General features: G+C 43.0%; 3 protein-coding genes across 5 annotated transcripts in view; 2 read left to right on the top strand and 1 right to left on the bottom strand.

Annotated features, from left to right (window-relative positions):
- The window catches only part of Evi5 (ecotropic viral integration site 5), a 61,886-nt gene that overhangs the window by 22,800 nt on the left and 16,025 nt on the right, over nucleotides 1-23,061 (top strand). The window lies entirely within an intron of this gene.
- Fax (failed axon connections) overlaps nucleotides 1-23,061 on the top strand; it is a 42,649-nt gene that overhangs the window by 2,356 nt on the left and 17,232 nt on the right. The window lies entirely within an intron of this gene.
- LOC143359826 (52 kDa repressor of the inhibitor of the protein kinase-like) lies at nucleotides 7,041-10,686 on the bottom strand. The gene is made up of 3 exons (XM_076798104.1): nucleotides 10,644-10,686; nucleotides 8,431-10,248; nucleotides 7,041-8,239 (listed from the first exon to the last, which is right to left on the bottom strand). The coding sequence occupies exons 1-3, from the start codon at nucleotides 10,684-10,686 to the stop codon at nucleotides 7,443-7,445; spliced, it is 2,658 nt and encodes an 885-aa protein (XP_076654219.1). The 3' UTR covers nucleotides 7,041-7,442.

The following is a 23,061-nucleotide window of genomic DNA, read 5'->3' on the forward strand; positions in this document are numbered from 1 at the left end:
GGCGTATTTAGTTCGTTGCACCGTTTGTCGGTTGTTCGAACAGTCGCGTGGACACGGCTCGAACATATGCTGGCTGCGCCCGCTCCGGGAAACAATGCGAACTCGACGAATCGATCGATATCTCGGCTGAAACGAACGAGCCCGGACGGCAGCACCTCGATCGTTTTCTGTCCCGGCGCGCGACGCGACGCGACGCGACGCGACGCCTCATTGTATTTTTACATTTTCACATTTTTAGCGATTCCGGTTCGCGTACGCGAGATACACGCGATGCTCTCTCGCTTGTTTTCAAGAATCGAGATCGTGGGTCACCGTATCTCTCGGCCAGTCCCGGCCCGAGACTGTTTACGAGCGTTTTCTCATCGATTTATTTATATTCGCGCGTACAACGATAGTACTGTTCCGCGAGACCCGTCGTACGACAACGAAAAAGTTGTTTCGTTCGTTTGGAGCAGGAAACGGTATCGGTTGGTTCATGGAAACGTTGGAAAATTCGAACGAAAGAATGTCGAGAGTAGGCCGAGCGTGTTTCGACGACAATGCTTTCCCTTCTGTAGGAAAAGCCCGAGGATTCCGACAAGCGAGTAAACAGAGACGGCGGGGGCGCGCCGAGCGAAAGACGTCCTCGGGGCTGAAATTTACCTGAACAGGGTCTGTTGAAGACTTCTTGCAGCGTACCTCGAATCGAAGCGAAACGAAGGGTGGCCAAGGGCCGTTCGTTGACACCGGTTGATTCGCAACCAGCGAACGACCCCTTCGCGCGGAAAGCCATAAAACACTCCTCCCAGGTAGTAGCGAGCGTGTAGGGTCGATGATAGACCAGATTAGTTTGGCCGAACACGACGAACAAACCTTTGTTACACGATGTCACTTAGCTGCCCATTTTCACGTGCAACATTGTATCAAGGACAGACATTTTCTCAGCCTTCTTCATCAGGGACATTGATCGAGTAAGGTCGTTTACGATTTCAGCGTGCAGTGTGTAATTCATACGCAACGTTCGGCGCGAATCAAAGATATTCGATATGTGTCCCTCGCCAGAACCGTGTAGTGGACTTATAACGAGAATTTACTGTACACCAGCATTTACTGTTATTTTCGCCATTGTGCTTTTTCTTGCAGAAAGGAAAACGGGTCACGCAAAATCCTGGTAATATGAGAGAGACTGTTTCTTTGGGATGAGTCTCGAATCGTCTTTTCGAAACACCGGCGGCTACGCGTAAACGCACACGTTGTTCGGATCAGAGTGAGATGGGTCGGAGTGGAACGAATGGAATTTCCGTGGCACAGTGGTCGCCACTCTTCAAACGTTTTCGGAAAACGCCCGAGCAACCGTGGCGTACTCTTTCATCTGGTCTCTTGTTCGGCGTGGGGTCTTCCCACGACATCTGTTGAACATATCCTCTCGCTTTGCCATCCCTCTTCCCTCCTCCTTCGAAAAGGGAACCAGATAGCGTTGGTAGACCGTCCTAAAACAGATTTTCAACGGCACGATATTTTCTCGATAACGATTATGGCGTTCAGCTGTCGCGATAACGATCTCACCCGAAAAGAGTGTGCCTTACGATCTCTGGCCACAGTTCGCGCGTCGATTCGAATGCACTTCGTTTAGGACAAAATACCGAAATTCTGTGGGGGTACCGATTACCGTGCCTCTAATAATTATACTTATTTTTAAAGCATAATGAATATTTAAAAAACGGATATATATATATATATATATATATATATTAACTGATTTTACTGAAAAAATTTAATATCTCTTTTTTAACCCTTAGCACTCGAATGGCGACTCTGAAGCACCACTAGAAATTGTTGTGACATTATTTCAAAGAAATTACAAAAAATATTACAAAATATTTGTTACATTACAAAATTTGTATTTAATAGATTACTGAACATTTAAATATTATATGTGGAAATCGGATCAGTTTCGTCTGAATAAAATGAAAATATTCTAAGACGAAAGAAAAATTTAGTTTCAGAATGAAAATAGCGCCGAGTGCAAAGGGTTAATTATGCTTTAAAAATAAGTATAATTGGTGTAGGCACAGTAATTGGTACCCCACAGTAATCGGGTCCCTTACGACTTGTTGCGGCTCGAGTCGGGACCTCTCGAAATCGAAATTCGGGGCGTGGCCTCGTTTCGGCTATTTTTGGGCACCCCACGGCACAATTGCACTTTATGTAATTCGTCGGTCGTGATTGTCGAGCGTTACCGACGCCTCCGCTTCCGGTACTTCTGCTGCTTCTGAATCCTCCGTTCCCCGTTCTCCGCTGGCGACCGTGGGCACGTCCATCGGTGCGATTACCGAAATCATTGTCGTTTGGGAAACCCATAATAACGCGATTACTTTTGATTTCGTTCATCTTTTATATCTATTCTATCCCTTCGATCTGAACGTTCCGAATAACTCGAATAGAAAGAATCGCTGGAGGGACAGGAAAATTGTGCAATGGTCGTCGATCAACTAGTCAACATTACTTGCAATACACGATATACGATATAATAGAAAGCGAGCCGTAGCGTCCCGTTTAGGAATCTTGTTTTTCGATCGATCGCGCGACGACACTTTGCAGAGAATATTCCGAAGTATTTCAGAGAATATTTATTCTCGCCGGCCATTCCAAATTGTATTCCCATATCAAGAATCACGGCAACTCTTTCGTAATGGCCGCTCGTTCGAATAGTACAATGACAGAACTGGAACAAAAGAGGAAGTACCCATTGAACTAATCATTACCAAGATAGGTATAAATAACGCGCGGAGTGGGCCGGATCAATTGGCCGGCTTGACCAATTTCGCCCCGGTACGAACGATGCCCACGTTTTACCTAGAAACGCTTCCGAATTCTCCGTTATTTTCGTCCCTTCTTCTTCCACGAAGTAAAATGAATTGTAGTCTGCCGCTAATTTGTCGCTAATTTCACGAATTTCTTATCGTTTCTATTTTCTCGTGCTGTTCAGTTATCTCGGACGAGAAACTTGTTTGAAGAGGAAAAGCGACCGAGCAATCTTCCGTGTCTCTGGAATCGAGCTCTGTACAACGTTTGGGTATCGGGAACGAGTTTCTGGCATCCGCACATTCGAATACTCGAACATCCGAATAGCCGCGAAGCGTTAATTTTTTCTCAGAGAATAATCCATGCTCTCCAGAGTCCTTGAAACGATGCATAGCTGGCATTCCATCGCGGAACAAAGAGAAGGATGAGGCAGGCTGGCAGGCAGACTGGCAAGCAGGCAGCCGCTAGGCGCGCGCGGCTCTCGAAAGGCGCGGATACACGAGCAGCGTCGGGTAACACTTTCAAATGTGGGTTATGAAAAATTCTGAAACCAGAATTCTCGTCTTCTCGTATCGGCCTCTCACGCTTTCTTGGCAGGACGCCGCGTCTGTTCGCGCCTCTTTGCGATTTTAGGCACGAAAGTTTGCAGGACACCAGTGGCGGGTTTCAAGCGGACTATAAGCGGCCGCGTGGGGTCCCTTTTTTGGTTAATAAGTTTGTGAGAATTCTCTTGCAACTTCCATTTCTAACTTGAGCTTGAAGGCCCCAAAATTTTTACCCCTTTCCTTTTTGTTAATAAGTTTGTGAGAGTTCTCTTGCGACTTCTATTTCTAACTTGAGCTTGAAGGCCACAAAATTTTTACCGCTTTCCTTTTAGTTAATAAGTTTGTGAGAGTTTTCTTGCAACTTCTATTTCTAACTTGAGTTTGAGGGCCCCAAAATTTTTACCGCCTGGGGCCCCCTTTCCTTTTAGTTAATAAGATTGTGAGAGTTCTCTTGCAACTTCCATTTCTAACTTGAGTTTGAAGGCCCCAAAATTTTTACCCCTTTCCTTTTTGTTAATAAGTTTGTGAGAGTTCTCTTGCGACTTCTATTTCTAACTTGAGCTTGAAGGCCACAAAATTTTTACCGCTTTCCTTTTAGTTAATAAGTTTGTGAGAGTTTCCTTGCAACTTCCATTTCTAACTTGAGCTTGAAGGCCACAAAATTTTTACCGCTTTCCTTTTAGTTAATAAGTTTGTGAGAGTTTTCTTGCAACTTCTATTTCTAACTTGAGTTTGAGGGCCCCAAAATTTTTACCGCCTGGGGCCCCCTTTCCTTTTAGTTAATAAGATTGTGAGAGTTCTCTTGCAACTTCCATTTCTAACTTGAGTTTGAAGGCCCCAAAATTTTTACCGCTTGGGACCCCCTTTCCTTTTTGTTAATAAGTTTGTGAGAGTTCTCTTGCGACTTCTATTTCTAACTCGAGTTTGAGGGCCCAAAAAAGTTTACCCCTTTCCTGGTGTTAACAAGTTTGTGAGAGTTTTCTTGCAACTTCTATTTCTAACTCGAGTTTGAGGGCCCCAAAGTTTTTACCGCTTGGGGCCCCCCTTCCTTTTTGTTAATAGGTTTGTGAGAGTTCTCTTGCGACTTCTATTTCTAACTCGATTTTGAGGGCCCAAAATTTGTACCGCTTGGGGCCTCCACTCGACTTGAGCCGCCACTGCAGGACACGGGAACGGTTGAGATTGTGTTAGTCGTGTATCAAGACAGGCAAGAAATGGTTTTTTCTTTTTAATGAACAATTGCACTACGAGTAGGTGTAGGGGCCGGGAGCAGAGGGAGAGGCGAGTTTACGCGTAGAGTTGTAGAGTGTAGGGCGAAGACCGAAGAACGAAGAACGAAGAACGAAGAGCGAAGAGCGTACGTGGCGCGCATGCGCTCACGAAGTTTGCCAGTTGAGCCATTTGTGCCTCGGGACAATCGATTGTTTCCGACGTTTCTCCAGCACGCTAAATTCGTTTCCGGTCCGATTTACCGGCGACCAGTGTCCGCGATACATACCGAGCATGAAAAGTCGACTACGAAAGCGATACATTATAATTGCATCGTGCGATCGCGATCCCGAACACGAACACAGACAGCGAGACGTCAGTATTTACGTCGGCCTTCTAGAGACGGAGAAGTGGGGGCCATCGCGAAGGAATTGCATTTGCACTTTTCCAATAGGCGTCCGGGCCGCGTACCGAGATCTCTCGGTGCTCCATCGAGCATAAGTATTATACTTTCATGACGGCGGTAGTAATGAGAGAAAGCAGATCTTGTTGCAGAAAACGCCGGTAAATTCGATCGAGGTCGCGCTCGCGCCTCTCTCTCTCTCTCTCTCTCTCTCTCTCTCTCTCTTTCTTTCTTTCATCTCGCTCGTTCGTTCGAGTACGAACCGCCACCTGGTGTACCCTGCTATTGAATCATTGAGAAATCGCGAACGACAGGAAATAAAAGTCTTTTCAAATTTCCGTAAGATCGAGAAAACTTCGGTATAAGGACCCATCTTAACACTGGCAGTGCCGAGTACTAAATACAACTGATGTACAGTGATTTCTCTATATATGTCGTCAAGGCCTGGATGGTAAACGTCGCGGAATTATCCCCACACCGCGGGCTATACCCCGTGGAACACCACGAAGCTCGAGAGACCTCGGTCGCCGAGGAGTGTAAACATAACAGGGCTCGGGTATGTCTCCTGGACGGTACACAAACGCTGGCAAGACCCGTGTCGTTGACATATATCGAGAATTCACTGTATACTGCTTTGCAATAATGACAAGATTACATCTATTCAAACCTAATACCATTTTCATTCTAACCGGTGTTCCAATGAAGAAGTTCATTCGAAAATTTATGATGGAAACATTTTTATAATTTCATGAATTGCGAAGGAAAAAATTAGGAACCAGTCATTACGACGAATCGAGGACTCTGTTAGTTGTGCAAGCGTTCTACTACTACTACTACGCCTACTCGAATGGAGTATCGTTCGTGTTTTCGGTAGTGTGCTTTCGTGCTCGCACCACCTGTATTTCGAAATCGCCGAATGGAATTTTCCACGATACGAACGGTCGCGCGGAAAGGTTATTTTCAACGAAATACGTTCCGCAAAACGGTACATAGGTTTTAAAAGGCGCAGACCTGCAAACGGGGCGGATTGGTAAGAGAAGGGAGGGGCGAGGAGCGGGCAGGGGGCTCGTGAGGTTTAGCCGCGTGTTCTCTACCTGCGCGTTTCCGGTGATTTAAAGTGGCTGACCTGCCTCAAGCGTGAAGTAGCCGCGCATTTCCCCCTACTGGCCGAGTGCGAGTCCGGGTCCGAGTTCGAGTCCGATCGGTGGAGATGGACCGACTGCGAGTAGGCCAAGCAAAAGCCGTGGCACGCCATCCCGAACGATCCAACGATCCAACGTTTCGGCGAGCCGACGAAAGTCTTCTCCACGCAATTTCATCTACTATAGGCTCGGCATAATTGCGGAATTAGCACACTTGCCAATTGGGACTAATGGGGCCCGTTGATATCGTGAAATTATCGTAGACACGAAATCATTTTTCTCGACGATTACTCGAGTTAACGGTGCCCTTAATATCGGTGCCGGTGCACCTAGCAGCCTCGAGGGATCGATCTCTCCGTCCAGATCTATCCTAATGATCCCTTCCTGTTCGATTTGCTCTCGTTTCGAAGCGAGAATCGATCCTCGAAACGATTCGGCGATGACCTCCGGAGGTCGGTCGGCTATCGAGCCAACGAGCCACTGAGGTCAATCCCATGATTTACCGCATCAAAATATATCCAACGACTCGAACGATCGATCAATCATGCAATTCGGTCGCTCGACCGAACTGCAACAATAAATTAATCGCGAAAGCTTAAATGGATAACGCGTGCGAGTCGCACAAGGTGTCCGGCTAGCTCGGCCAATCCGAATCCGTCCTGTCTACGCATTGTTTTATTCTCATCAACGAAAGGTTGATATCTCTCTCTCTCTCTCTCTCTCTCTCTCTCTCTCTCCTTCCCCCGTTTTTCTCGTCCTGTGACTCGACTCGTTCCATGGCTCGTTAAATCCCGACCCAGCCCAACCCATAACCGTGAGCCTTAGATTACTTCCTTCGGAATCTGTTCCCCGAATGAATTTCAACGCCCCGTGACCGTCCGCGTTTCACCGGTAAATCGTCACGGTTGCACGATGCTTCCCCTCCCTTTAATTTATGCAGGCTTTTCCAAGGGCGGATCCAGCTTTGGCGCCAGGGGGGGGTCACATAGTCGTGGTCAAGTCAAGAACTTATAATTTAATTTTGATAACAATAGATACAAGTAAAAAGTAGGTATTTTATTAATGTACGTAAGTACTGTACTTAAAAATATTTATTCTTTATTGTACACTTGAAAAACTTAACACATAATAACTTGTACATATACACGTACATATTGCCATCTTCTCTTGAAGACATTCAGAGAAGCACTATCACGCACGGAATGAGGCAGCCTATTTATATTCCATAACCGTGGTGAATGATTTGTCATAACAGCTAGAGGTATGTCGAGGGGTATGACGCAAAACTCCGCAAAAGTGAAGAGGTGGTACGACAAGGGTTTCCAACAAACAAAATAGAAACAGACAAAATACATATATTTAAATAACAAAATCAATTTTTCTTTTACGTCTTCTCCCGAAACGCGTTATTACGTCATTTACGTCAATGGGTACGTTTTTATGAATGTGGAGAAGTGCCAGTCCGGTTAGGCGATCTTCAACCATTGAAGATCTTAGCCACGATTTAATTCTGCGCAACGTAGAGAAAGACCTTTCTGCTGTCGCTACACTGACAGGTAGTGTAGCCATAATACATAAAAATTTTCTTATATTAGGATACATATCGATGTCACAATTTAAAATAAGATCAGAAATCGACTGCGGTATGTCCTGGCTCCGCTGCCACGCCTGCCACTTCACCATCCACAGCCGATATTCATTTACAATGACAGAAAATGGAGTGTTATCTAGTAATAATGTATAGTCGGTAGCTAGTTGTTTCACAGTTTCAATGTCTTCATTACTACATTCGCTTTTTGGCATGAAAACGCTTAGCTGAAACAAATTAAGTACATCAGGAGACAGGCGGTCCTGGAGATCACTTATTATTGAATCTAGAAGAGGGATGTATATAGCTCTGCGGAAATACTCTTCAGCAGATTGAGCAGGTTGGTTATTGGCCCTATGTATTTGTTTTGATACTATTCTGGGGCATTTAATTTCTACATCTAGCTGCTCAGCTACTTCTTTAGCCTCTTCAAAAAGCTGTCGGTAGATTACGTCCACATTTTCTCTTTTATTTTGTAAAACACTTAAAGTATCATTAATAGCGTCCGTAGCTTTTTTTAAATCAATTGAGTTCGATTGCAGTATTCTGCTTAAAGATACAGTAGTACCTGAAAAATAAAAAGTAAGTGACTGTGACTGTAGTGCATAAACTAAGAATTTATAACTTAATATAAACGGTATGTACTCGTAGCATAAAATATTAACAAAACAACAACATAATTTTAAAGTAGGTTTAGTATACTCGTATAAGTTCATTTGCCAAACAATAAGAAATAAAATAATTTAGGGAAGTACCCACCTAATACATCACTTAAACAGATGGAGGATATAATAAAGTCAGAACTGCGCAATGTTTGCAGCAAGCAATGCGCATCATTGGCAGTTTTATTGTCTTGCCAAGCAGAAATCTTCTCCAAAGCGCTACAAATTTTGACTAAGTTGTCTCCTTGAAATTGAAGATGCCCATCATGCCTCTCTACCCAACGTGTCTCACAAATACCTTGCATGGCAGCTCCGAGTTCTATTTTAAAAATTTCATGCCTCTTAGCGGATGCATTGGCAAATGCCACAACTTTTCTCATTGTGCCAGATGTATTGCGACAGGAAACTACTTTGGATGATCTTGCCAATGAGTTATTGAGCACATGGTTGTTGCACGGGCAACGTTTAGCATGAATGGCTATTTTCATCAATTCTTGCACTGCACCTTTTGTATCTGATGCCATAACCGAGCAGCTGTCAGTTCCAATACCCACACACCAAGATAAATCTAAGTTAAATTTGGTACACAGATTTTCAACGATTTTCGCCAAAGCTACACCTGTCAATCGAGGCTCTATGTCACCTGAATTGTTGTCTTCACGTCTAAGAACATCGTAGGTATCACAAAAAGTCACAAAATGTTCCTTAATAACGCCATCATGCAAATATCGGAATGATAGGCTCAGCTGTGAGATATGTGATATATCTGTTGTTTCATCGAACAAAATTGAAAAATATTTAGCTTCCCGCACATTCTGTAAAATGTTTTCCTGGATGATTTCTGCGCAAACATCTATCAACTCATTTTGTACAGTCTTGCTGATGTACGTGGCGTTGGATTTTGAAGATTCTAAATGTTGCTGCAATGCAATATCGCCAGAATCAATACGGAATTTTAAAAGGGCTCTAAAATTCCCTTCATCGGCTACTACGCTGTCATAGTTCAGCAATTTACCATCGTCGCGATGGCCACGTAACGATATATTTTGATGGCCACAAAATATTATAGTTTTTACGATTGGTCGCAAACGTTCTCTATTTTCATTTATTTGTTTCAGTCTTTGACTATTTACTTGGTTCATTATGTTAATTTCCGGTTTATGAAAACTCAATAAAAAGTTCTTCCCTGCTTGGACAGCTAATTCGTGGTATTTGTTTCGCTGGTGTGTTAGCAGAAGACCATTTTCACCTAGCAAATTACCGAAAGCTTTTAATGGTTCTTTTACGAGTCGACATAAAGGTGTTTTTGTCTGTACACCACCTCCAGGAGCTACGACAAACAAAGCACAGTACTTGCAGTAAAGACCCTGGTCTTTATGCGACAAAACAAGCCAGTGAAACTTGTCAAGGTGAGACTTCTGAGCATATTTTTTTGTTTGTTTTCCTTTTTTATTAACAACACAATGCGGAAAAGTATAATTAGGGGGAGGCTGCCAATGCTTTTCAAGCAACATAGCTTTAGTTGAATCATTTATATTTTCCCCTATATAACAAGCAATATCTGAAGCAAACTTTGGTTGAGAAAGTGAAGTCTTTATCTGATCAGAATCAGAAGTCGATGTACATATTGTAGGCTGAATATCGTTAGTAACAGGAGAGCATGTTTTTTCTTCATCTATGGTTAATGTAGGCAATGTAGCTGTAGAAGCAGAAGCATCGGCAATACAATTATTTTCATCTGTAGTTGTTGTAGGTGAATTTTTCGAGTAAGCAATCTCAAGCCTTGGTTTCTTTGGGAAAAATGAATCTATTTTTTTTAATGAATGTTTCAATCCACCACTACCATCTCCTTTTCCCTTAGAATCACCCTGCAAGCAAATCCATGCAAATTTCACACCCCACAACAGACAACAGACTGTTGCAAATACATATTAAATATATATTCGCTATAGTACAGGCTGGTGGCGCAGGCGCATTACCTCACAAACAAAGCAAAACCATGCAAATTTCACACCCCACATCAGACAACAAACTTTTGTAAACATATGAGTTATAAGTACATAAAAACATAATAATATAGGTAGTTTTACAGAAACTGATTACTTACCATTTCTTGAAATTAATGAATTTGCAGCTACAATTTTTAAGAATACTTATAAAGGTGTAGGAATAACTAAAAATTAACCGAACACGTCTTTCGCTTTCAGCCACGCTATAAAGACTGACTGTCGCCCGTTGACCGTCGCGGGTCGCCGGCACAGGGCCACCTTCTTTTGTTTATTACAAACTCCGATCGTCTTTTTATCTCACCGGTCCGCCGGCCGTGGTGCGGTCCTAGGCGACCGGGTTTCATATTTTTTTTTTTTTTTTTTATGTAATTACATAAAATCTGTATGGTGACAAAATATATAAATAAAATCATTATGTTCAATTAGTGGTCCACCAAAGTCCTGGAACCAGCTCAGGGGGTGGTCATGACCCCCATGACCACCCCCCTGGATCCGCCGTTGGGCTTTTCCGAATGCGTGTTACACGTATACTTTAACACTGAACCTACCCAGCCTTCAAAGTAACCGAGACAGTCTTTTCTCGATATATGTCCCAAATTTCTAGCCAATAGAAGTCCTAGAACGAATGGTCCTAGGTCGAGTGGCCTCGGTCGCCTTTTCTACGTTCGGCCAGTGTATCAAGGAATAGTATCTTCTAGCCGATATATGTCCCCGGGTAAACCCGTATTGTGGACATACACTACCGCTCAAAAGTATCCGGACTCTTGCGAAATATGTATTGGCATAGCATAAAAATTATTTCAGTGCCTAAAATAGTAACTAAAATCGATTTTTATTAGTTTCTTATGAAATATCTAACGTTTTAAATTAAAAATTTCGTATGTGGAACTTACCGATACTACACTAAAATTCAATATTTATATAAAATTCAGATACTTTTGAGCGGTAGTGTATATCGAGAAAACACTGTAATTGGCACCCCCACAGTAATTGGGTCTCTTACCCCACGCACTACACTACGTGCCTCGAGTCGCTGCGGCGCACAGTGGGCAATTTGTTCAAAATCGGATTCAAAATCAAGGAACTTTCGATAGAAATGAGGTAGAGCGATGAAATTTTTTTTAAATGAAAGCTGCAACTTTGTAGAATATGGGAAAAATAGGGAGATTATTACCATCCAATCATTTCAACGAAAAAATGACTTCACTAGTTTTTGTCACAAAAATCTATTTTTTGCAAGATCCTGAGGTCGTAGACAAATTTTGAGACCAGATTTGAAATCAGCGTGAAAAAATCTATGGGAAATGATGTATAGCATGTTAAAAAAAAATTTTTCCGCGCGTGGTATTGGAAAAACTAAAATTTTCTTGAATTTGTGCGCGTTTAACGAATTTTCTCGAGGTTAAAAAACGTTCGTACCACAATCTCTCTATTTTTCCCATATTCTACAAAGTTGCAGCTTTCATTTAAAAAAAATTTCATCGCTCTACCTCATTCCTATCGAAAGTTCCTTGATTTTGAATCCGATTTTGTCGAAATTGCCCACTGTTGTGCGGCGGCTACGGGACGAGTCGCAATTCGACGTGATTATGATTTCTTACGCACCGTTCGAAATGTATTCCACAACGTAAATACCTACGCGAGAGATAGCTGCGGCCGCGTGCTTGCTTGCATTTTGATCGTTCGCGCGATACGAACGAGCGAGAGAGCCCCACTGGATCAGGACTTGAAGAGTGGAGCGTAATAACAGCTGACGCGTTCAAAACGAACCTCTTCCGAATCTGGGCTAAAATAGATCGCACGCCACTTTCGTTCGAGCACCAACGAAAACAAGGACGCCATAAACCTATGCTCCGAACGCTCGTCTCTTCCAAGTACAATAGAATTCGCGTATTCTTCCTGCGCCGTACGACGCGAAGCGGACGAGTCTTCCGAGACTGTTTGCTTTCTTGTCGCGTTGGTTGCATAGAACGAGCCAATCCGTAATTCGGAAATTAATAACCCTTTGCACTCGAAGCCATTTTAACTCTAAAATGAAACATTTCTTCCGACCTAGAATATTTCCCTTCTATACACAGGGTGATCCACGCAATTGTTTTAAGTCATAACTCCGTTATTATTGCATTTACGAAAAAATGATAAAGGAGAAAGATAAAGACATTTTTTGAAAATATCTCGAGATCTAATAATTTTTTTGCCATGGTACCCTAATCATTTTTTACGTAGAATGAACGGATGAATCGATATGTGCAAAAAAAAATATGCATTTCTATTTAAAGAAATGATGCAATTGTTAATTGCACATGCACTGCTGCATCTAAAAAAAATTAAAGGCCTACAGATGTAGTGCTCTTCGAACCATTTATCTTTCTCCTTTATCATTTTTTCGTAAATGCAATAATAACGGAGTTATGACTTAAAACAATTGCGTGGATCACCCTGTATATTTTTCATGCTATACATACGAAAATGGTGCAATTTACTCGCAGAGTACTGAAATGTTTAGTAATTTATTAAACACAAACAAATTTAATAATGTAAAAAATATTTTGAACAATGATACAGCAATTTTTAATGGCGCCTTACATTCGCCATTCGAGTGATAACGAGTGACCATTTTTTAATGAACCTCTTCATTGAAGCACATATTACAATAAAAGTGGTATGAAGTCTGAATGGGCACAGTCTTGTCACTGTTACAAAGCAAATATACGTCAGTCGCATTTATTGCTCGGTAGTTCTAGTGTTAAAAAAAAGTACAAAAGCGAACGCGGCACGAGAAACGGCGTCATCGGTCACGAGCGCATCGAAACGATTTTTTGTTCGACCGCGTCCCGGTCGAATTTCTCGGAACCCCCGTCCGACGATCGAAACTCGCTTTGCTCGCGTTGAATTCGAAGGCGTGCGCAGCAGTTAAAGGTTAGCAAAGAAACGGGACGCGTGTTCGAGCAATTTCCAAGCTGAGAAAACATTCCTTCGGCCCGATAAGATCTCTCGATCTTGGGACTCGACCTCGATTCCCCGGATACTCGAGCGATCGTTTTTCGTACGAGGAACAACTTCTCAGATCGCCTCGCATTCGCGATAACTTCGCCGCGAAAATCTTCCAGGGGCTGCTTACTACCTTAGGGACGCGAACGGTGGTGTGCGTTCGCAAACGAAAGCGGAAAGAGGGAAGCGGGAAGCGGTCGGTCTGCGCGGGCGACAGGTAAATCGGTATTCACGACGCGCGACAGGAACGACACAGCTCGAATGAATAGAGACCGGACCAGGGACGAATCGGATGGAGGCTGCTTTATATAGCGATCGGAGGAACGCGTATCGCGGCTTCGAACGGACAATCCCCGGGCGGAAACAGCGTCGCGACGCTGTTTAACGCGATACCTATTCACGGCTGTCGATCGAGAACGACGCGCGTGCGAGTTCGCGAACTCCGTGTTTGTCGATCAACCGGATCATACGGGCAATCCGAGAAATTTGAATTATTTTGTTTCTCCGATTCGATGCGTTCGGATATTTTCCCAACGCGGCTTTGTTGCAACGGAAACGACTCACACGCCCTAGGTCCGTCGCGTCGGAAAAGCTTGCGCGGCGATCGACAGGGTAAACACGCCGTAATGCAGTTGGCGTAATACGACGTACTCGTAATCTGTAACGCGATACGCCGATATTACCGATCCCGCTACACGGCATCACCTGCAACTGCAACTGCAACCGAAGCGACAAGGCCGGTTGCTCGACATTTAAACGCCGCACCACTCACATTAACACTAGAACTACCGAACCAGTCAAAATGACTGGTGGGTGATTTTTCCTTTCACGATTAGTGAAACTATGAAAACGTTTCCACGAGAAATTTTTTACTGTACAGTGACTCAAACAATTGATCAAATGTTCGAACAAAACGAAAAGAAGTCACAGTACACCTTTCTCAGAATCTTGGTTAAGACTGTTGATATATATACGAAAAATGTAAACATTGCGTCGATACTTCACGACATTTTAAGCCCTGTAATCGCACAAAGCGGACGTGTATTACGAATTTGTATATTCTGTGCATTATTTGATCAATTATTTGTGTTAAGTTCAATTGTGAAAAATTCTTATATTTTATCATTCCTTAGCACAAATGTAATTACTGGTGACTCATAACGTTACATTTAAACATTCGAGAATACGTTTGTGATGAAATAATTAATACAAAAAATATTTTTAGTCATATTTCATAATGAGACCAATACAAGCAAGTAAAATATCAGAAATTAAAAAACTATTAATATCTGGGCTTTCTCATCGCGAGATTTCTAAGAAGGTACTGTGCTCTGTTGGTACTGTGTCTTCAGTACGTAAAACTTGAAAAGAAAACATACTAAAAAATAAAGCAGGACGAAAATCAAAGTTATCCACTACCACAAAGCGATTAATCATACGATCAATCCGTAATGGTAGCGTTGATAATGCTGTACAGATGCAACAAAATTTAGTCAGACACCATAATATTAACGTAAGCGCTGAAACAGTGCGTAATGCACTGCGAGAAGTGAATTTAAGAGGACGTGCAAAAATAAAGAAACCTCTTCTTACAAAGCGGCACAAGAAGCTTCGACTGCAGTTTGCCGAAAAATATAAAAATTATACAGATCTCGATTGGGCACGAGTAATATGGTCAGACGAGACGAAAATTAATCGTTTTGGGTGCGATGGACGCGAATGAACATGGCGAGGAAATAAAGAATAAGTACGGTCGCATCACGTTCATCCAACACTGAAATTTGGAGGAGGCCATATCATGGTTTGGGGTTGTATGACCAGTGAGGGCATCGGATGCGTTGAAAAAATTGAAGGTCGAATGACTGCAACATCATATACATCCATCCTGCAGAAAAGTTTAATTGGAAGTTTGGCAAAATGGAATAAGAACGCAGAAGAAGTCATTTTTTAGCACGATAACGACCCTAAACACAAGGCAAATATCACCAAAGAATGGTTAACAGCTCATGGTTTTACTGTTTTAGACTGGCCCCCACAGTCTCCCGATCTGAACCCAATAGAACACCTATGGGGTTTACTAAAAAGAACAGTTGCCAACTTCGATCACAATTCAAGAAGTATTATTGAATTATGGTCAGAAGTTAAAACCGCTTGGGAAAATATTAAGGCTGAACAGTGTAAAAGTTTAGTAGATAGTATGCCTAGACGCATAGAGAAGCCGTACTGAAAGCGAAAGGAGGGTATACGAAGTACTAATATTTCATTTTTTCAAGCTCAAAAATTTGATCCTTATGTAATTTGTTAATTTCATTTAATTTTGTTTAAAAAGTGCAACATATTTAAGTTGATTCTGTATTATACGAACTACGAAAACTATGTATGTATTGTAATAAAATATTTTGTTACATATCTTATTAACATGTGTTCAATTAAATATGAAATTGAAACAAAATTAAACATTTGATCAATTGTTTGAGTCACTGTATCTCTTCTTTGGAGTACATGTTACCATAAAAATCGTGTGAAACCTGAGCAAATCCAATCTTGCTGTTATTATAAAGGGATAAGTCTAAGTCACGTTTAGGGCTCGGTAGTTCTAGTGTTAAGTCGCCACACCACTCTAATGCCTTGTGTACTATACAGTGAATTCTCGATATATGTCGTGTATCTTCCAGGAGACATACCCGAGTCGTATTATGTTTACACTCCTCGGCGTCCGAGGCCTCGTTCGAACTTTTTGGCCCCTCACGGTGTATGCACCGCGGTAGTGGGGATAATTCCGCGACGTTTATCATCTACACCTCGGCGACATATATAGAGAAGTCACTGTACCGCACGGTCGCGTCGTAAATTCAGAGCAATCGGCTCTCGAGAAGCCTGCTCCGAGCGAATTTACGCGGAATTCGGATCATTCGTATTGATACGTCGGACATACATAGATTTTGAACGTAATCGGGGGGCGCGAACACCGACGTAATTGAAATTTATCGCTCCACTGTCGTGCTCGCACCTTTTCGAAAAGCAAGCGGATCCATGGACGAAGGTGTCTCCATGGTTCGATCTCCTGGCGCGTTGTAAATTACAGAGTTTGTAATTTGCGAATCGCCCATGTACGTAGGATTCGTATCGACGAAAAAAGGTTGCGTTTGTGGTAGCCATAGCGCTCTAGACTAGACGTTCAGGAACGTTAACGTGAGGTCGATCGTTTCAAGCTTATAACCCTGTTATTATTTCCAAACGATCGATACCATCGATCCGTCTGGCGCTTATTTGTGTTTGCTTTTTACCAGGTATGTTTGTGTCGCGTCGCAAAGGGGGTGGATCGAATTTGTCCCGTTAACGTCGCGAACGTTTCCGAGGGAACCGAACAGGGTATTTTGCTCCGTATTCCCGAAGATCTTGTTTCCTTGTGTCTTTCATAGTTTCTAACGATTTGGTAGAATTAGCGCACCCCGGTTTACAGTGATTTCTCTATATATGTCGCCAAGGCCTGGACGATAAACGTCGCGGAATTATCCCTACTACCGCGGGGTATACCCCGCGAGGGGTCGCGAGGCCTCGGACGTCGAAGAGTGTACACATAACACGGTTCAGGTACGATACACGTTGCCGGCAGTGTTGTTGACATATATCGAGAATTCACTGTGTCGAACCCGTTCATGTAGACCACCTAATCCGAGTACATGAACAAAGCATACTTTTGTATATCGAACGGTGACCGGTGTTGCGAACGTGTCATCGGATTTATTCGATTTCTGGACGATGACTCTCGCCGCTTTGCAACCATGGTTCCCGGTGAAGTCACTGTTCGCTGAAACGCATGCATTTGTCGTATCGCAAAAGTGTTTTCCAACTCACGCTTTCTACTCTACCTTCTCTTTTTCTTCTTCTTCTTCTTATTATTATTTTTACCATTATTGTTATCGTCGCCTTTGTCGTTTACTGTTTCGCGGAGATTGTATGCCAGACGAGACGGGACAAATACCTTGAGCATTAGGCTTAAGAGCGCCTCTGCTGGCCGAGTACGAGCCATAGCGCACCGAAAGTAGCGTCGTCAGCGTTGAAAGGAGGATTCCAGTCGTTTCTGTCCGAAACTTTTTGCGGGCTTTAATGGATCCGCGAAACTTTGGCGGGAACGCGTATGTTCCACTCTCTAGTTGTCGCGAGTCGGCGTGGAAGATGAGCGATCCGGCGAACTTAGTTTTCAATTTCCACCGAGCCACTTAAGTCGCGCGGTCAACTGCAAATAATAAATGCTGCTGCGAAATTCTTCCCGTGATCTCGAATCAGAACAGTCGAAGGGACCCGATTACTACGGGGGTCCTAATTACTGTGCGTATATTAATTATACTTCTCTTTAACACTAGGTTTACGGGACCCGTCAAAGTGACGGGTTCTAATATTTTTAATTTACGATTATTGAGATTGTGAAGATCCATCTACGTGGAATTACTCAACAAACTTATTTCCTTAGGTATATATTATTTAAAAAATGGCTGAAAACTTGGATAGACACATTCTTCTTATTTTTGTAAAGTAATGTAAAATACTCACTTCTACTGCTCCGTAAACCTAGTGTTAAAGCATAATAAATATTACAATTTTTCATTAAAATTAATTAACCCTTTGAACTCGAAGCTATTTTAACTCCAAACCGAAACATTTCTTGCGAACTAGAATATTTCCCTTCTACATATATATTTTTTCGAGTTATACACACGAAAAGGGTGCAATTTACTCGCACAATACTGAAGTGTTTAGTAATTTATTAAATACAAATAAATTTAATAACGTCAAAATATTTTGAATAATGATAGAGCAATTTTTAGTGGCGCCTTGCAGTCGCCATTCGAGTGCTAAGGGTTAATACAGATGTTATATATCTCTTTTTCAAAAGTATCTCTTCTTTTCTTCTAAAGCATAATGAATATTAAAAAAGAGATTAAATTTTTTCATTAAAATTCGTTAATATAGATGTTATATATCTCCTTTTCAATGTTGATTATGCTTTAAAAATAAGTGTAATTAATATAGGCACGGTAATTGGTATCTCGACAGTAATGGGGTCCCTGTGTTCGGTCAAATTTTTGCGCATCTCGCGCGAAATCGTTTCCGCTCGGTGTTAATCGAAGCTGTTTAACCGTCGCGTCGACGCTAGAATTCCCACTCGTCTCGCGGCTCTCGCTACGGTATCTCTTCGCGTTTAATATCGCGGCAGAAATAAAGTCGGCGGAACGAATGCGGGGGCAGCGTGTTCTTAAAATACCACGAAGACCGCTCGAGTCGCGATTGCGCGTATCTCTCGCGCTCAAGAACAAGAGAGAGAGAGAGAGAGAGAGAGAGAGAGAGAGAGAGAGAGAGAGAGCGTGCCGATGGTCGTCCTGTGACCGTGGGACAAGACGGTATCGAACGAATGCGAACACGACGAACTAACCGAAGGATCGTCGCTGAACCGAGAAACGGAAAATAGTATAAGCGCGTCGCTTGACCCGACGAGCTTGATTTTCAACGACCCACCAATCGAGGCTACTTTGTCTCGTGCTCCCTTTCCGGCTCTTCCTCCCCCACCACTTCGCCTCTTCCTCTCGTTCTCGTTCTGTCCCCTTTTTCTTCAGAGACGCTCCCACATGGCGGGCTAATTCGGGTCGATTTCCTTCACGGACGATGCTCGTTTCGGGAATGTCGGGGTCGTTTAACCTTTGACTCTCCCTGCCACATTCGGAATCCCACGGAAACTATTCCACCGATTTCGAGCTGTCCCTCTCGGCTCGATATCGTTCGGAAGCGTCGCCCTTCGACTGTCCGTCGATCTGTCGCACGTTCCACCGTGTACAGCCTTTTCTCGATATATGTCCGAAATCTCTAGCCAATAAAAGTCCTAGAACTGTCCCCACCGCGTGAGGGGCCCCAAAGATCGAGTATCAAAGAATAGTATCTTCTAGCCGATTTGTGTCCCTGGGTAAAGCCGTGATGTGGACATATATCGAGAAAACACTGTAATTCTCGATATGTGTCAAAAATACGGGTCTCGCCAGCGTCGTGTATCGAGACATAACCGAGCCGTGTTATGTTTACACTTCTCGGCGTCCCTCACAGGGTATACCCCGCGATAGTGGGGATAATTCCGCGACGTTTATCGTCCAGGGCTTGGCGACATATATAGAGAAATCACTGTATTCAGAGATAAGAGATCAGAGATCGAAGTGAATCTAACGCGACCGTAACGATCTATTTTTATGTATCGCGCAAAGCCGAACCGCCCGCGTAACTCTCTGTAATCGAAATTGCATAATTCGAGCAGGTAGCACAAGTTCGATTCCGAGTTCGAGCGCGGGCAAATCGAACGGTATCGCTAGCGCAGCTGCTACTACAATCGAACCTCGCCCTTATTTGAATTAAACTTATCTTTAATCGCATTACGACGCGACCATAGGCGAGCGTAGGAACGGGGTACGATATTTCTCGGGACGTTCCCCGTTTCGGTTCGATTCGTCAATTTTCGTTACGTTACCTACGCGTTTCCTCTGATCGGTAAACTACTGGAGCAACAAAGTCCCGCAGGTTTCGGTTAACGAGCGCCAACGAGACGCGATTAGCTTCCTCGGGCAATTTCTCTTTATATTAATGTTAGATGCGGCAACAAACGGTTTCTCATTCCCCTCGATCGGAAAAGCAACGCTCGAGCGCGTCAGAAATCGAGCGGGTGTCCCGTCGATCGGATCCAACGATCAGCGAGCAGTCCCTGGTTCCGGAACCGTTGCGATCGTTCGATCTCTTCGGCGCCGCGTGTTCGACGATGACTCCCCGGCTGGTTCAAGTCACCGAATTCCGTGTTGGTTTGAAAATTGAATTGGTTTCACGCGAGCGAAGCAAACGCGCTGTGAAGAAAGAGGACCGCGAACGACATTCCCGCCGCGTTCGTTCCGTCAATTTATAAAACGCGCGGCCGTTCTCTCGGCTTTCGCGTCGAGCCGTCCGTGTTTTCTACTTTCTCGTTCTTCCCGGGTTACTGCGAAGTCCCAGTGCCGTTGGTTTTGTCGGATTGTTAGTTTGTTGGTCGGCGACGCGAGCGTGCGAGCGTGCAAGCGTGCAGAAGCGAGCGAACGCACGCGCGCGCGTCGCGCCTGCATACCGCCGTAATGTATCCAATTTATCCCCTTTACAACGGGTCTTAATTAATTAATCTTCCAATTGAACCTTATTACTGCTTATCTTATCGCGGTGGAACGCTTGAAAGACTCCACGGGCAACGAGAAATTCGTTTTGTCGCGAGGTTCATTGCACCGATCCAAGACTGCTCGTTGCAAGCGAACGTTCCCGACACACACACATACGTTTATACGTATATGGGTCACGATTCATTTACGGAGAAAGATAAGCTCGCACGATTAGCAGATTGATCGAGTTTACGGTAAACTTTGACTCTTGACGTTTGCAGAAGACACTGAATTTTGATAAATAGCCGGGAGAGCGTATTTGAGAGCTGGTCGAATCGAAGACTAATCTTTCGCGCACTTTCTCTTGGAAGACCCGTTGTTTCTCTGCAATTTAAACTTCGAACTCGAGTTCGTAGCGTACGCGAATTCGATTTCGCGGAGCTCTCGTCTTCGAATGGAATTCGTTCGAAGAATTCCTCGCCGTGAAACCGCGTGTCGTATCGCGTGGCTACCAGACGAGAGATACAGTGGCGGCCATATACTTACTTACACTCTTCATATTTTAACTTTAAAACCTGACTTATTTCTACGGAAGTCAGATAGTAGTATCAACAATTTATTTCTAAGAGTGTCAGACCCTGATGTACATACCTGCAGTAGAACTTTAACTTATTTCGAGAAAATAAGTATTTTGTAAATATTTTATTGCGATCGGTTTTGTAGCGGACAACTACTTACGTACGCTACTGTATCGCACAGCTAAGCCAAATGTAAACATTATTTACTTGTATCTGTTGAGCAGTGTTTACAGTTAGATGTATTACAATAGTGCTGTGATGAGGGAAGGAAGAATGCAACAGCTTCGGAAGGATGGAATGTCCTACCGAAAGATTTTCGCAAAATTAGAAATATTCGTTATGGCTTGCCATCATTCTATACGACATATTAAACTTCATGAAACGCCAGACAACGTTCCTTGTAAAGCGAGACCTCGAAAAACTGATCAAAGAACTGATCGCAAGATTCACCGATTGTTTGAAGCGGACAGATTCAAAACTGCAGTTGCCATCCACAATGAAATATCAATAGATCTCCATGAAAGAATAAGTGTTAGAACTGTGTCCAGCGAAGCTTTAATGAGTTTCAATTATACGGACGCGTTGCCAGAGGGAAACCGCTCATTTCAGAAAAAAATCTCGCGAAAGAACATTTAAACTGGACGGCCCAGCAATGGTCCAGAGTAATGTTTACAGATGAATCGAAATTTAATCGATTTGGATCTGATGGTAAAGTGTACGTGAGACGTCGCAAAGGAGAAGAATTTCATAAAAATTGAATTAAACCAACTGTAAAAGGAAGTGGTAGCTCGGTACTCGTTTGGGTGGCTATGGCAGTGAAAGGTACAGATCCTATTCATCGGATAACTGAAATCATGGACAGATACGTGTATTTGGATATTGTAAAAAATGTATTGCTACCATTCGCCGAAGAATAATGATCCGAAACATTTTCCGCAAAAGTCGTCAAGACATTCTTGAGTGACAATAATACTCACGTAATGAAGTGGCCAGCACAATTTCCGAATCTGAATCCAATCGAGATACTGTGGATTGATGTCGACAAACATATAAATAAACATAAACCGAAAAATATTGATGAATTGTACACTATTGTACAGGAAGCATGGAATTCGATACCTGCTAGCGGATGTGCTAGACTTATCGAATCCATGCCGCGAAGATGTGTCGCAGTTATCAAAAAATATCGAAAATATTCAAAAATAATTTACGTACGAAATATCAATGTATTATAGTTATGAGTTAAAGAAACATGTAAAAATATAGGTGTTTCGATGTGTACTTAACTATGTGTCCGCAGAAAATTTGACACTTCAGTATAACAATATAGAAAACTTTTTAATTATAGTAAATTAACACTAGAACGACCGGAGCAGTCAAAATGACTGCTTCCTAATTTTTTCTTTTACAATTACTGAAATTGTAAAAATGTTTTCTTCGGAAATTTTTTAATGAACCTCTTCATTGAAGCACATATTACAATAAATGTTGTATGAAGTCTGAATGGGCACAGTGTTGCCACTGTTACAAAGCAATATACGTCAGTCGCATTTATTGCTCGGTCGTTCTAGTGTTAAGGGAAGCTATTTTGATATCTTATTAGATATATTGTAAAGTTATAAAAAATATAATCGATTTTCGTATACTTGTTTAACGTGTAAGTGTGCAGGAAATAATATTTAATTTCATTAACTGTACGTAAGTATATGGCCGCCGCTGTAGATAACGAGATGAAAGCAAGAAAGAGGTGGAGAGAGAGAGATTCCTAGCAGAGACCCACCCGTAGGTTTTGTTCCAGTACGCGACGATGCCGTAATAGCGTCCAACCTCTCGAACGAATCGCTTCCTACGGGTCTCGTATCGCTGCGGATATCAATGGAATTATCTTGGCGTTTCGCAAGACGCTTCGCGCGGCGCATCGCCGGCACGAAAGAGGTTCATTGTTCGACGGTTGACGGTCCGTCGTACGGGACGCTGCTACCAGAAAACTGTC

Source organism: Halictus rubicundus, chromosome 12 (genome assembly GCF_050948215.1).
Source record: "Halictus rubicundus isolate RS-2024b chromosome 12, iyHalRubi1_principal, whole genome shotgun sequence".
NCBI lineage: Eukaryota > Metazoa > Arthropoda > Insecta > Hymenoptera > Halictidae > Halictus > Halictus rubicundus.